Here is a 15,003-nt window from a genome sequence, read left to right as displayed (position 1 = left end):
AAAATTTGAAACTTATTCTTCCTTCCCTTTTCAGGGTAGCCGAGACAACATGAGTGTGATACTGATCTGTTTTCCAAATGCGCCAAAGGTATTACCGGACGCAGTGAAGAGAGAGACAGAGTTGGACAAGTTCCTGGAAAGCAGAGTAGAAGGTGGCTCTTTAAGAAAAAAATAAGTAATTTAATTTTAAACAAAACCTGAACAGCCAAGTTGTAAATATTTGTTTGTTTTTTCAATTTAATCCTTAAGTGCCGTGGGATATTTATGACACATATCACTTAAAGGTACTTTTGTTGCCTTTTGTTACATGTGTAGGTCTATCCTATTAAAATATGTGTCCTTGACTGTTCTGTTTACAATAGAGGAAAACATAGATACAACATTTTTGTCAGAACCATTATCAGCAATAAATTTATGTTCCAAACAATTTCTAATTGATATTAAAAGAGCATTTAGCTATCTTGATAGAATTACATTTAACAGAATACTCATTAAATATATGTATCAGTATCTGTTACAGATGTGTAATAATTACAAGACAAGCATAGTCGTAGTCTTGTAACTTGTTATTAATACAATTTTGTACAATGGAATTCAAAAACTATTTTGGTTTAAATCATGCATTAAAAGATGCATGTCAATCTCTTATATAGCGCCGTTGAATATGTGTGGTGCAATCCTGTGCTTTTAAACGTGGATGTTAAGTATGTTCACAAGTAAGCTTTTATTCATATCACTAGTTGTAAAGAATACTAATATGGACAAATACACATTTCTCAAAAAAATGAAATTAGATTAAATCAGAATTCATCATAGCTTTGAAATAGTTGTAATGGCCAAATTATATTACATTCAATTTATATGAATGTAAATTGAAGGTGATTTAATTATACCTTAAGCCATGGAATTACGAGTATGACTAGTAGGAGATTTTGTCTGCTTTATTGACCTTGAGTTAAACATTTCATGCATTTTTTTTATGTTATAAAAGCTAACTCTGTCAGTTATAAGCCTATCGATTAATGTTTGAGATCTTAAAATTCTCTTAGCGAAGTACCAATAAGTCAGTGTGTGCTGCAGTGGCTAGGAGACTAAGGTAGAAATCAGGAAACTTCTGGTTCCTGTCTCATCTTTATAATTACCTCATTAGATGGCTCAGGCAAAACACACTTTGTTGAATCTCTCCCTCCCATTTTCAAGAGGGGAACATAATACTGATATATCTGACATAAAAATTGCATTAAGATAATGTTTATGAAGTGTTTTAAACCCCTGAAGGCACTATGTGATAGTATTAAATGTAATATTCAAAGCACATGAACGTTACACTGGAGGAAATTCAGATAGTGATTGCTAATACTGCATTTTTTTCTACAGAATCACGGTCTTTGCTTATACGATATATTGCAAGCATAGTAAGTGAATGTAATTAATAAGAGTGGAAAGAAGTATTATGTAGTGACAACCTAGTGAAGTTGTGTCTTATGATAAAGTCTATATATTATCTGGATAATAGCAATAGTACTTAGACTTATATACCGCTTCACAGTGCTTTACAGCCCTCTCTGGTTTACAGTGTCAGCATATCGCCCCCAACAGTCTGAGTCCTCATTTTACTGACCCCGGAAGGATGGAAAGCTAAGTCAACCTTGAGCTGGTGAAAGTTGAACTGCTGAACTGCTGGCAGCCGGTAGTCAGCAGAAATAGCTGCTAGTATGCACTAAGTGGCATTCTAACCACTGCGCCACAACAAGCAGACATTGCACAGTTTTCATTACCTTGAGATAAAATTATGTTCAATGTCTGCAATCCAAGAGTTCCCCATCATTTAAACCACCTTCCAAGTGAAGACCTTATTCTTCCTAAAAGAAAATTGCTTCTTAAGTTTAGAGGATTGATTTTGACATGCAAATACTTCAAACAATATGATTTAGCTAGTAAACTGCTTCGGTATATGTTTGGGTGAACTTTATTCACTTTGCCCTTCATCTGTCACAGGAGCCCATCAAGTTCTTGTGGAATCCTTGATTTCAATGGAGCACATTTCGACAAACCCTGAGTTATATCATATATTTTCTACCCCCCTCTCCCCCTTCCCCACCCTCCCCCCCCCGGCACACACGCAGATCCCAAAAAGACAACACAAGCATTTTGCAGTGTTTTGAAGTTTCCTGTATAGTCTTCCACAAAGCATCCAATTACTCCTTGAATTTGCTCTGAGTTCAAAAGTAGTTTGATGGATTTCAAAAGGGATAACTGTGCCAAAGAAAACTGTTTGTAAATTACAGGCAGTATTGCCTGGTTTCTAACTTTAGGAGTCTTGAAGAGCAATTTAGATTATAATTGTTTTTGAACTGGGAATGGTTAAAATTTTAAATATGTACTAAATCGGGGTATTGGCCCCTCTTGGTCTATTAAAAATAATTATTCTGGTTAATAGCTATGTTCTCTTTTGCACAATTCTTGGAAATACAGAACTGTTCGGTACAAGAAATGATACAGCTGCTGACTCATCCAGTTATATGCTTAATATACGATTTCTATTAAGATTCTAGAAAAGGCGAACATTAAAATTTAAAATCACTACATTTAACACGCACACACATATGCACACACATACATGTGTGTTCTAATTGAAGTAAAATTGAAGCTTTTAACATTTAATAAGAAGAAAATGAGCAATAAAATTAGATGTAGTCTTTTTTTCAGGATGAACAAACTTCAAAAAAAGTAAACTTTAGGATTCATATTTTTTGAAAAGCTGCTTTGTTGACTGAGTTACAATACTATAATATATAATATATTATAAATTATGTCTTTATCTGTGTTCTGATCCATTTTATATTTATTTTGAAAACATTTAATTATAGTTATGTAACAGAGTATTTATGACACTCAAACTTTAATACTAAGTGTGGTTCCTTAAAATTGTATTTCAAAATGTTCTTCTGATATGATAGATACTAGGACTAGCCTAATAAAATTAAGTCCCTCAAATACAGCTGAGATTGCAGGCCTCAAGGAGATTTTCTTAGTGCAAATTTTCAGTTTAGTGGAATTCTCACCTGTAATATTTCAGGGGTTACCTGGAAAATTTCACTATTTAAACATGTCTTTGTTTCATAGATGGTTATTGACTTAAGTATGCTGTAATACCCATCTTCAGTAAAACACTATATAGAGAGATTTCCTCTTACTGAGAAAAAAGTATAAGAAGATTTCTGGATACCAGAAAGTTCCTTATCTCTCACATTTGTAAAAATAAAATATTTCCCAACCCTTTTTTAAAAAGTACAGTGCCCATTTAGTTATGGTAGTGTGAATTGCACTTCCAAGCTCCATCTGTCCTTCAGTTACGTTTTTTCTACATTTGGGAAAGTATTTTAAGTTAACAAAAAGCAGCTGCAAGTTACTATAAAACCAAGGCCAATAAATTGGTTACATTTATGCCATAAATTATTTGTGATTGTTCATATTTCTATTTAGTTCAAATGTATTTTAATGGAGAATGTATTTCAAATGTACTACAGCTTTAGGTTCTGGAACTGTGTAGTTTAGGTAAATTGAAATCCCTTTATTTTTGTACAAAAGATAACATAGCATTAGCATGGTGTAGCCAATACCAGATGTTCACAATTCACAATAAAATACTTTATAAAACAATTTTGAGATCTTTGTTCTTTATTTTGTGTTCAGTAGTAGAAATTTTTGCTTTAAAAAGTTGGTGAAATTAAAATTCTGGCCCTACAGTTTCACCTGTATATTTTCACAAATATACAAGTAGTCCTTGGCTTATGACCACAATTGAGCCCAAAATTTCTGTTGCTAAACAAGACAGTTGTTAAGTGAGTTTTGCTTCATTTTATGATCTTTCTTGCCACAGTTATTAAGTTAATCACTGCAGTTGTGTAAATTAGTAACACAGTTGTAACTTGAATTTGGCTTCCCCATTGACTTTGCTTGTCAGAAGGTCACAAAAGGTGATCACATGCCCCCAAACACTGCAACCGTCATAAACATAAACTAGTTGCCAAACGTCAGAATTTTGATTATGTAACCATGGGGATGCTGCAATGATCATAAGTATGGAAGACGATCATAAGTCAACTTTCCGTGCTGTTATAATTTTATAAAGTCACTAAACAAATGGTTGTAAATTGAGGACTATCTGTACTCACTCCCATTTGTCTCACAATACATCCAGAATCCAAAAAGTTAATTAGTTACTCTCACCCCCACCTCCAAAAGAGTAGTTTCTTATGCCACAACAATTGACTTTAAAAACTTAATGTCGAGGTCGGTTGTTCTTTGGGAGAGGAAGTCCAGTGATTTCATTGCATTAGCATAAATCCCTTGAATGTAGCCTTATAAGCTCTTCAATTCTTGGCCATTGTGAAATATTGCTATTTTTAGATTGTAGAGAATTATTATAAAGTTATATAACTACTTAGATTTTCTAGCATGCTTCCTGTTGTTGCTATCTATTAGCCTACAGATGAGGCTAGAATATTTTTAAAAAGTTACTGTCACATACTTCAGAATTATTTCATCAATTGTGTTCTTGTTTTCAGATTTCAAATTTTATATAGATCAAGATTATGAAATTATTTCTTATTTTATTTTGAGTGGAATGTTGACATATATCTGGGAAACCATGGACCATAAGAACTTAATATACTATGGCTTGGTTAAATATGTTGATTTGAAGCTATCCCACAATTACTAATAAAAACCCATTTGGTATTATTGATTGTCCATAGTTACACGCAAAAGCGTGCGCACTCCGGGACTGATTGCATGTCTCTGTGACTCTCTGTATTAAATATAATTTCTTTGAAGAAATTTGAATGTATATGTACTAATGTACAATTGTTTACAATAAGAAAACCGTTATTATGGCAGATAGAGAGATTTGGACACCCAGTTGATTTACTTCTAGATTTCTTTATTATAAAATTGTTAGTAAGGCCCATAAAGGTGATTGACTCATTTGGGCTGCTGATAGCCAAGCAAAGTTAATTCCATTGGACATTATAACCTTTCAGAAGATATAAATAATTTTCTCTCTACTTTTAATATTTGAGCATTTGAAAATAAAGACAGTTTACTCTTACAAAATAGAAGATGGTTGCTGTGTAAAAAATAAAAAAAATCCCTCTAACTCAGTATTTCTCATACTTGGCAACTTTTAAGATGTTAAAATGGCTGCTTAGGAAATTCTGGGAATTGAAGCCTGTCCATCTTAAAGCCGACTTTAAAAAACACCATTCTAAATGTTTCTAGCTAACAATTTCAACTGCCAGATACATGGTTAACAAATAGAAGTTACGTGAAGCATTTGAAGTGAAAGCAGAATCAACAGAGCTTGCAAACAATTGCTGAAAAGTGAAGCTGCCATTTGAATAGTTTTCCACAGGTCCACTGAACAGTGTTGCTAATACAATTGTGATCTGCATGGGAGAGTTGTCAGGTGAAAATACTTTCTTTGCATGCATCACATAAATTGCAGTTCAAAGCATGCAAAAGATCAGTGTGAAATATTTTTGAGCAAAGTGCTGTGGATTGATTAAACTGAAACACAACTCTTCTGCCACAGTAACAGTTTTGGAGAAAAAAGTATTTGTGGGGGGTGGGGTGGGGACACCTTGCCATCCATTAAGCACAGCAGTTGCTTTGTTATGTTTTTAAGTTGAATGGATATAAGTAGCACAGGAAATACTATGCAAATAAAAGCAACAATGGGTTTAAGTAAAAAGCAAAATATTGCAGAAGAAAATGTCCCAGTTAATGAACAAATTGAACCTGAAAAGATATTGGATAGGTCAACATCAGCGATCTAAAATATACCTACAAATCAACCATGACAATACTTACAGGAAAGAATGCTAAAGATTTTGATAAGGACTTCACAGTCCCCAGACTTGAATATTATTGAAAATTTCAAGAGAGATTTCAAAGATGCAGTGTGTGCTAAGAGACCTGAGGAATTTATTAAAATTTTTCAAGGAACAGTGGGAAGAAACTGCAGAAACAAAAATAAGCTAATTACAAAAAAAGGTTTAGAAGCAGTTATTTTTTGCCAAAGGGAATGTCCAAATTTCTTCTCTTACTACTTACTTTTTTCTTATTTTATAAACAATTGAACATGAATATTGCATACACATTCATATTTGTAGAAACGTTTCATGCAATTATCACAAATCAAAGTAAATATTCACAAATAAAAATTGTAATCTTTTTAATGGTTTGTACAGGTAGTCCTGAACTTATTATTGTAATTGAGCCTGGAACTATGGTTGTAAGTTGAAGCATCATGTGACTGCACCCAATTATTTTAAACATTTTTGTAACGGTTATTATTAAATGCATCCATTTTCCCCAATGAGCGTTTTGTTATCAGAAACCAGAATGCCAGAAAACAGCAAAAGATGTAGCAATTGCAGTCATGTGCAAATTGATTATAAAGAAGAACTGATTTCCAAGCACCCAAAATGTGTTCCTATGACCACAGGAGTGTGTGTGAGGCCATTGTAATTTTGAAATGTGTCATAAGTAGCTCTGGGGTGGCCCATCATAACTGGATAGTCATTAAGTAACTAATCGTAAGTCAAGGACTGCCCACAGACTTGCATATATCTATAAGAGAGCATGTGTGTGTGTATCCAGTTAAGGAATATCTAATAGGTAATCTTGGAAATACCTTGAACTGACATCTTAGAGGACTAGCCACCATGTAATAGAAACATTACTGGTAAAAAAAAACATTTTTAAAATTATTTTTTAATAATTTTTCTTGATTTTCTGAATATTGAAGTAGAAGAGCAAAAATTATTTTAGATTAGTTATTAATATTCTAAAAACTAGATATCTATGAAATGTGCAGCTTTGATTATTCACAGAAAGTAGATTGTTATAGGTCTTAGGGTTCAAATATTGTTTAAACTGTGTTAAGGGTGTTGTAATTAAACAGTATAGGAATTTGAGTTTGGTGTAACTTTCATTATTTTACAATTCTTTTTTTCCAAGTTAGTATGCATTGAACTGTATGATATATTTTTTTTGTATTTTAGTTAATTAAACAAAGGCTATAGTTTATAAAACAATCCCAATCACGCCGGAATTTGAATTTTATTGATTAAAAATGCTAATTGAATGTATCAGTAAAGAAGTTCTCTCTTTCCTTCTGGTAATTCCAAACATCAACATGTCAGTATTCAGGGGTGCTAGAATACTTATATTTTTATGTAATGAATTAATAAATACATTACAAACTTCTATCTATTTCTGAATGAAAGATAAACAGAATCAAGGATATTCTGAAATTCCGTAAGTTGCATTTCTGCTCAAATTTGCTAGGGTAAAATCATGATAAAGTCATGAAAAAGGCAAAACTTCTGAAACCTTGAACTTTCTTTGATTAAACTAAATGTTGCAATGTTTTCTAATTGTGATTGAACTGAATTTACAAGAAGATAACTTCTGATTCCCAGAGATCATAAAGAAGCAGGGTGAAGGAGTACCAGACTTAGTCCACGTCATGCGCACATTGCAAACAGAGAGCATCCCAAATCTTCCACCCGGGGGTGAATTGGCGAGCAAGTAAGTTTGCACCAGTATAAATATGCTTTTGAGTTTAAATAAGGTATACCTTTCATAAAACCTGCCTTAAGAGTGGTAAATATTTTCAATAACATGCATCAATAGTCACAGTCTCTTTCAACTGTTAATACAAATGATGAAACAGGCGAAATTAATATAGATTGCAAAATGTTTCATGCTCAGAATGCATCCTTAAAGATGTATATTATGTATGTATATTATGTATGTATATTAAAGAAAAAATGTATAAATATTTTTTTTAAATGCATCCTTTTGAGTTTGAAATTAGCATGAAATAATTGTTTTGAGTATGAAGACAGAGTGTTTCAAGTATTTTGAGTGTGTTCGAAACTTGAAGCAATATATTTCTAATTTGAAGCAGGTTTCTTTCAAAGTTAAAGTATCTTCCCAAAGCTCAAAATGACCTCTCTCTTTCTTTGTTTTTACTTGAAATGGAGTTTTGAAACTGAAATAGGTTGTGTTGTTTTAAAAGGGATTGAATTCAGATCATTATAAACTTTCCTGCTCTGTTGCATACTAAATGCTAAAAATAAAAGACATCAGTGCCAGTTAATTAACTGATTTTTAAAGAGGCATCCTAATATTTAAATATGTTTGTTATTTAGTGATTTAATAATGTTAACATTCAATTTATTAATGCTCTTATTTCAAATAAAATGGATTAATGGCATTAATCCATTAATGGATTAATTTCAAATAAAATGGATTAATGGCTTCCAAGATTTTATTGTATAGGGAATATAACTTTAAAAGATACATTCAGCTTCATGTGTAGTTTACATCAAAACTTGGTATGAAGTTAAAATATTGCCAACCAGACAATTAGTAAAACCTTTGGCATTATATGACCTGACTTGGTTATATGTTCATTTCTGAGTTCAGATAGTGTGTTGCATGAAGATAATTTAATGTCCTCTTAATTAAGCTAGTTTGTTTGATCCTCCCATTATTTTAGATTACCAAATAGCTCCACAGTTTCTTTTTCTTTCTTTTTTTAAGGTCATGTTCTTATTTTATTTTAATACTCTGGAATTTTTGATGTCATCTTGAATTTCATTTGGCTTAAATATTGTATGTAATTTGTTAACAAAACTAGACATACTGGTAATGATAATGATCAAGGGCATCTTTTACAATATTTCTATTTAAAAACTCTTTAAAATCATATTTGAATGCTAGGAATTACTGTCCTTTAAATTTTCTTTTATTTTGTTTTTTCTTTATCGATTTAGACGGAGTGTGATTGAAGCCATTTATAACAGATTGAATCCTTATCGGAATGATGAAGCTGTGAGTATTGGCACCACCTAGCAGGTTTTCCTTATTAATTCTGACTGAAAAATTACTTGTCAGCCTTTAATTTTACTTTGCTAGTATAAATTGTATTCACTAAAATATTCTTTTCACTATGCATAAACTTAATAAAGTGATAAACTGAAATACCTTGGAAGATTTTATTGCTTTTAAGTTAAATGATCAGCCATAATTCCCTGACAGAAATCATGGTGTGCTTTGAAGTTAGTTATTTAAGGGTGATGTTTGCTCTCAATAACTTTCTCTCGTGTTTTGTTAAATTTATAATTTGTCCCAGAGTACAGAAAGGAAAATCAAAATCCTAAAATTATGGACATATCTACTACCCTTTTCAGTCTGGATTATCCAGAAATTGCTGTAATTTTGGGCGCTCCAGACTTTAAAGGGTTTGTTCTCTTTTCTTAAAGGACTCTGCAACAACTGATGATATGTGGTAAAATGCCATCTAAGCTGTGGAATTAGCACCGATTCTCCTAATGGAAAAACTCACCCAACCAACAATGATCCTTCTTAGCATCCATTTCATACATGCTTGAAGGGAAGTGATGTTGGTATTAGTGAATACATCAGAAAGCAGCAGTTCAACACTTATCCCAGGAATAATCTTGTTTGTGTGTGTGAAGCAAACTTCTGTAAAAGTGATACTGAAATTATGATGCTGTAAATTGGACTCCAAGCAATTTTATGTTGTATGATTTTGTTTTGTAAAGTGCAGTTGTGGTTGTCCAGAATGCTTATTTCATAATGAGCTGTTTTACATCGTAAATGAAAGGCTTGGTTCGTTGTTTAAATGCAACAGTACTCTAGCTCTTTCTATTTGTTTTTGTGGTTCTGGATTGCTGGGAGTAGCAACCTAGCCAGCAAAATACTCAGGAGGTGCATGAAAATTTTGTAAAGGAAATTTGATATAAAAGCAGATTATTGTAACTGTAGTATGGAAAATAACTGGAACACAGTTAATTTTCCTTCAGACTTTAATTGTTTTTTTATCTTAAAATTATGGCAGATCTAAAAGTCCCACTGAAATATGTGAAAGATTTCAGCAAAAGAAGAAAAGTTCACCAACTTTACAAGATGGCTATTAAATAGATCATGGGAGCTAAAAACTTTGATGAATTGCACCTTTTTTTAGAGAAAACTTTTACCTTCGATTAAGTATCAATTATGTTAAGAGATGGTATCTTTCTATATTTAGTAGGAGCATGCACCATTTTATTAGCCTGATTGGCTGGATTGGCTGCTGTTCCAAGTAAAAATTCTTTTAATTCCATTTTATCAATAAAGCTTGATTTAACAAGAAATTTAACAATAAATGTGTAACTCTTTCTCTTTCCTTTTGTCTTCTGAAATGTTCATAAATAAAGTGTCATGTTGATAAATATTTTTATTAAACAGTTGCCCATTTATGAAATGGGAAAAACTCTTGACTGTGCCCGAGGCACAAATGGAGTTTATTTTCTAATTAGTGGGCATAATATGCTTTGAGAAACAGAATGATCTTGTTACATGAGTTTTATTTCAAGATTTTAGTTTGATAGCATTCTATGAGCATAGTGTATACTTGCTTCTTAACGAAAATTAATTTGTCAGAGAGCCTGACAATCTTATTTTGACTGAACAGTAGGTGTGATTTGAAGTGCATAGATTCAGAATATTTAATCATTTAATTTGCTTTTTAAAAAAAGATGAAATAATAAAACTAATTTGACTTGAATTTTCCTCTACTGAAAACAATATAAATTGATTATGTGTTTGCAGAACTACTGTTTTATGCACCTTGTATTTTTGTTTTTTTTTTCAGTTGAGGGTTTTGCATGATCATTATGTATTTCTTTAAACTTTCAGCCAACTGAAGCCCCTCCAAAGGAAAATCAACAAAATATATAAATAGATAGTAACAATGTAGCTAGCGTTTTTTAAAAGGTGTAAAACATACCTTTTTATAGGAAGCAATGTACAACTCACATGTTTATATCCCTCTTTCCCTAATTTCCAGATATACATTTGTTTGTATATAGAGCCTTAAAACTATTGCAGTTAGGAAATGTTAAAAGAAGTAATGTCTAAGGATTGTTATTATAATCGCAAATATTTTATTTCTCTTGTTTGGTTGTTTAATATCACTGTATTTAGTTTCTACCCCTTTGAAGCATGAATGAAGAAAACATAAGCACTATTTGTATTTATAAATTTAGAGCAGCTTTAGGTAAAGCAGCAGTCCCTCATCCTACCTACATTAAATGCTTAAAATACAGTTTTGTTGAGTTCAGGCAATAAAATGGTTACGTATAACTTCGTATACACCTAATTAAGAGGCTATATTTGAAGTACTAATCAATTAACAAAAATGGATTGGTTTAGAGTTAGAAACAGAACTCAGATCATTATTTTTTGTGTATATTGAAGCATACACGTATGTAAAGGTGGCAAAAATCAGATCAGAAAAGTTTTTAAAATTCTCAAATGGAAAGCCATATGATTAATATTATTAATTGTAATAATAGCACATGTTTAAAATTCGGTGTTGGTGCAACGTCTTAAAGATGAGAACAGTTATTCTGCTATTGCTTACCATCGTTCTTAAAAGTATGAATTGGACGGAAAAGAGGTACAACAGTTGTACATTGACCTACCTATGTTTGGCTCTTTAATGGGGTCAAGGCACTGTGTTACTAGGCTTTATTAATACACGGCAATTTTACATATTAATCAAAGTGAAATTAAATATAACCCATGAATTACAAATTTTAGTAAGGATGCTTATTCTTGTTCACCAAACTGCAAAAAATAAAACCTTGTGTGTGGTTTTTTTTTTTTTTTTTCATTTTTGCAACTTTTTTAAATGCTAGAAATGTCTGAACACCTCAGGGGCGGTCCAGCATAGTTTAAAGAATTGTGTGCTACAGTATTTATTTCCCTAGCCAGAGGTGAAAGAGTGGATGCCTGTCTGCTGATGAAATAAAATAAAACAATGGTCCCAACTTTTGCCTTTTCTTTCTATGCATGTTTTTCTCTATACAGTATTTTTCACAGCATTAAATTTCTGGTATAGTTTAAATGGAGACTTTTGAGAACTGATAAATTTAAGATAATTTAAGGCAATTCTGTATTAAGTACTCTTAAACAATGCTACTCCATCATTTCTTATTTTTGGGGACAAGGGCGTGTTTGAATTTGTTTTACAAAAGTCATAAATAATAAAGTATGATTTGGTTCCACACTATTAAGTACCCCCACATTTCTCCTTATCCAAGCATATTCCAAGGAGCATACTTCTAAGGAAACTGAACCAGGAATGGAGACCTTTCTTCCTCATTGGGTCATTTGCAAACTTCCCTGGTTTTTCATGATTGCCCTCAAATGAAACAAGGATTGGAGGGGTGCAGCCTTTTCTTTAACTCGGTATTTCTGGTTATTTCAGCAGGTGTCAGCACTCTGCTGAGGTGGCTCACTGTCTGTAAATGGGAGGCAGGGAAGTGTAATAAATGAAGTTAGACATTCTGTGAAATAGTTTGTTTTTCTTTTTTCCCATGGGAAAAAAGAAAACCTGTAACTTTCCATCAACATATTCCTGGCAAAAATCATATAAGAAAAGCAGATCATATGTCTTGTCATGTCAAGGGATACAAAAGCTATAACAAAAACTACAAAAATATCACCACAAATGTCCATTTCATCCACCACTGAAGAGAGATCTCCTCGAACAACTAGCCCAGGTTTGGGGAAACAACCAACTTGATGCCCAGCTCCAAACCAAGGACTGACCTCCCTCAATATCTCAATTGTTAAATAGGAGGGGTGACAGCATCAAACCCTGAGGCCATTTACAAGCCTTGAGGCTTGGGATTGATCTCTTCTCCCATTAATATTGAATGGAACCAGCTGCACTGAAGGGAATCATCAGATCATCTTCTCTCCACTGACCCTGATTTCAGTCTGGAAGCATACCAGTGTTGCTGATTTTGAAAGTTGCTGAGGGATCCAGAGGATCCAATGGAGGCATTATTCTCATTCTCTTCCTACCAGAAGTCATTGATGCAGTATCAATACTACGTCTTGTACTGAAATCCAACTGAAAAGAGTCCATATAATCTGTTTCATCCAGAAAGGTTTGGAAAACTGGATGAACATTATCTAGGACTTCGTCAACTTCCGGACCTCCGAACCTTTCGTCGCGAGCTTAAAACACACTTATTCATCTGCGCAGGACTGGATTAGATTTTAAAGTTATTGGTTTTAAGGGGTTTTTTACTATTTATATTGTTTTTAACAATTTGGCAATAGAATAAGTTTTTTAATCGTTGTTTTTTAATCTGTATTTATATGTATTTTAATTGCCTGTGAACCGCCCTGAGTCCTTAGGGAGATAGGGCGGTATATAAATATGAAAAATAAAAATAAATAATAGGCAAAATTACTAGATTGGTATAGAACACCAAAGAGATGCTAGAGATGTTGCATACCTTTGTCTCAATAAAGTATTGTGACAGCCTTGTGTGATATTTTTGTAGACAAGATGGACTGATGGGTAAATCATAGATTCATGACGGGCTGAACAAACATTTCATAAAGGGCTCTGCACCGACATGGAGGAGGAAATTGAATTGTATCCTCAAGGTTCCATCTTTTATCTCATTCTATTCAACGTTTTGATAATGCTGCCCAAATGCTGCCTAGAATGGAAAGGAGGCTTTTTAAAGTTTCAGATTTTACCAAGCTAGGGTGATTAGAGAACAAAATTACAATTCAAAATGATCTCAACAAGTATGCATATTAAACCATACTCAACTGTATGATGTTCCATGATGCCTAGTCAGGCAAATGGTTACGGAAAATCATACACATAGATACAATATTATGAAAATGTAACTTGACAACAGTGTATGTAAAGAAGAGCAAGGAAAACTACTGGATATCAGCTAAACATAAGTAAGCCATTTGATGCTGCAGCTAAAAGTGAAGTGTCAATTTAGGAGTGCATTGAAAGTCGCATTATATGCTGACTAAAGAGATACTAGTTTCATTGTATCCTGCGGTAGTTAGACTGAATTTGGAATACTGGGTCTAGTTCTGGGCACCAGATTTCAAAAAAAACCCCAAAAACATGATAAATCTGGAGAAGGTTCAGAGAACTACAACAGAGTTGGGATGTCTGAAAATCAAATCTTGTGAGCAAAACATTGGGTACATTTAGCTTATAGAAGGAAGACTAAGGGATGATACAAAACTATAAATACCCAAAATGTTTTTACATACAAGAAGGTCTCTCTTGAAACAGTAGGGCAGGGTTCGGTGGGTTTTAACATGAAGGAAAGTTCATGTATTCCACTCCAAAAGTGGTCTCTGGATAATAAAAATAGTTAAGCAATGGAACCATCTGCCTGGAATAGTAGTGGGACACCCTGTTTCTGAGTGGTTTAAATGGGAAGTGAATGGCCATCTGCCAGCAATAGGCAGAAATAGTTTAGAATCATAATTGGAAAGGCCATCTGGATCATCAGTTCAGGCTAATGCTCCATGCAGGGATCCAAATTTAGAACTTCCAAAATAAAAGGCTATCTAGTCTCTGCTTGAATGCATCCAATGAAAGGGACATGCCATCTTGATATTTAGTTTCATTATCAAATTGCTCTTCAATTGGAATCTGCCTTCCAGTTACTTAAAACTATTATTCTATGTCCTGCATTCAGAAATGAGAACCAACCCTGGCCTTTTATGTGACATCCATTCAGGTATTTACAAGAGTGCTCTCATATTCTCCTCAATTGACTTTTCTCAAGGCTGAAATAAGCAGCTCCTTTCATGTCTCTTTGTAAATTTCAAGTCTTTTAATCACCCTCATCACCCTTTTCTGAACTTGTTTTCACTCTCTAAAATGTGATGCCAAGAATTAGATAATAGTGCTTGAACTGGGATCTTGTCAGAACAGACTGAAATGAAATGAAATTATTAATTCTTACAAATTGGAAATTATTCTTCTATTTATATGGTATTTGTCCTTTTTGCAGTTATCAGCCTTCTGGCTCATGTTCAATTTTCATGCAATTTCTATTCCAAGATCGTTTTCAC

At 33.0% G+C, this 15,003-nt stretch overlaps 1 protein-coding gene across 4 annotated transcripts in view; it reads left to right on the top strand.

The window, feature by feature from the left end:
• The window catches only part of PPM1A (protein phosphatase, Mg2+/Mn2+ dependent 1A), a 30,625-nt gene extending 18,710 nt beyond the window's left edge, over window positions 1-11,915 (top strand). For 3 of the 4 annotated variants that reach the window (XM_058162938.1, XM_058162937.1, XM_058162936.1), the window contains 4 exons: window positions 35-152; window positions 7,491-7,599; window positions 8,853-8,910; window positions 9,342-11,915. In XM_058162938.1, coding sequence (XP_058018921.1) covers window positions 35-152; window positions 7,491-7,599; window positions 8,853-8,910; window positions 9,342-9,371 — 315 coding nt within the window. In that variant the 3' untranslated portion in view covers window positions 9,372-11,915. Of the gene's footprint in view, window positions 1-34; window positions 153-1,377; window positions 1,416-7,490; window positions 7,600-8,852; window positions 8,911-9,341 lie in introns of those variants that run through there. The other variant, XR_009152710.1, reaches the window with a different exon arrangement.
• Window positions 11,916-15,003: the final 3,088 nt, after the last annotated feature.

This window comes from Ahaetulla prasina, chromosome 1 (assembly GCF_028640845.1).
Source record: "Ahaetulla prasina isolate Xishuangbanna chromosome 1, ASM2864084v1, whole genome shotgun sequence".
In the NCBI taxonomy this organism is placed as follows: Eukaryota; Metazoa; Chordata; class Lepidosauria; order Squamata; family Colubridae; genus Ahaetulla; species Ahaetulla prasina.
Note: the sequence above shows the minus strand (reverse complement) of the source record. Positions and strands in the feature narration are given on the sequence as shown.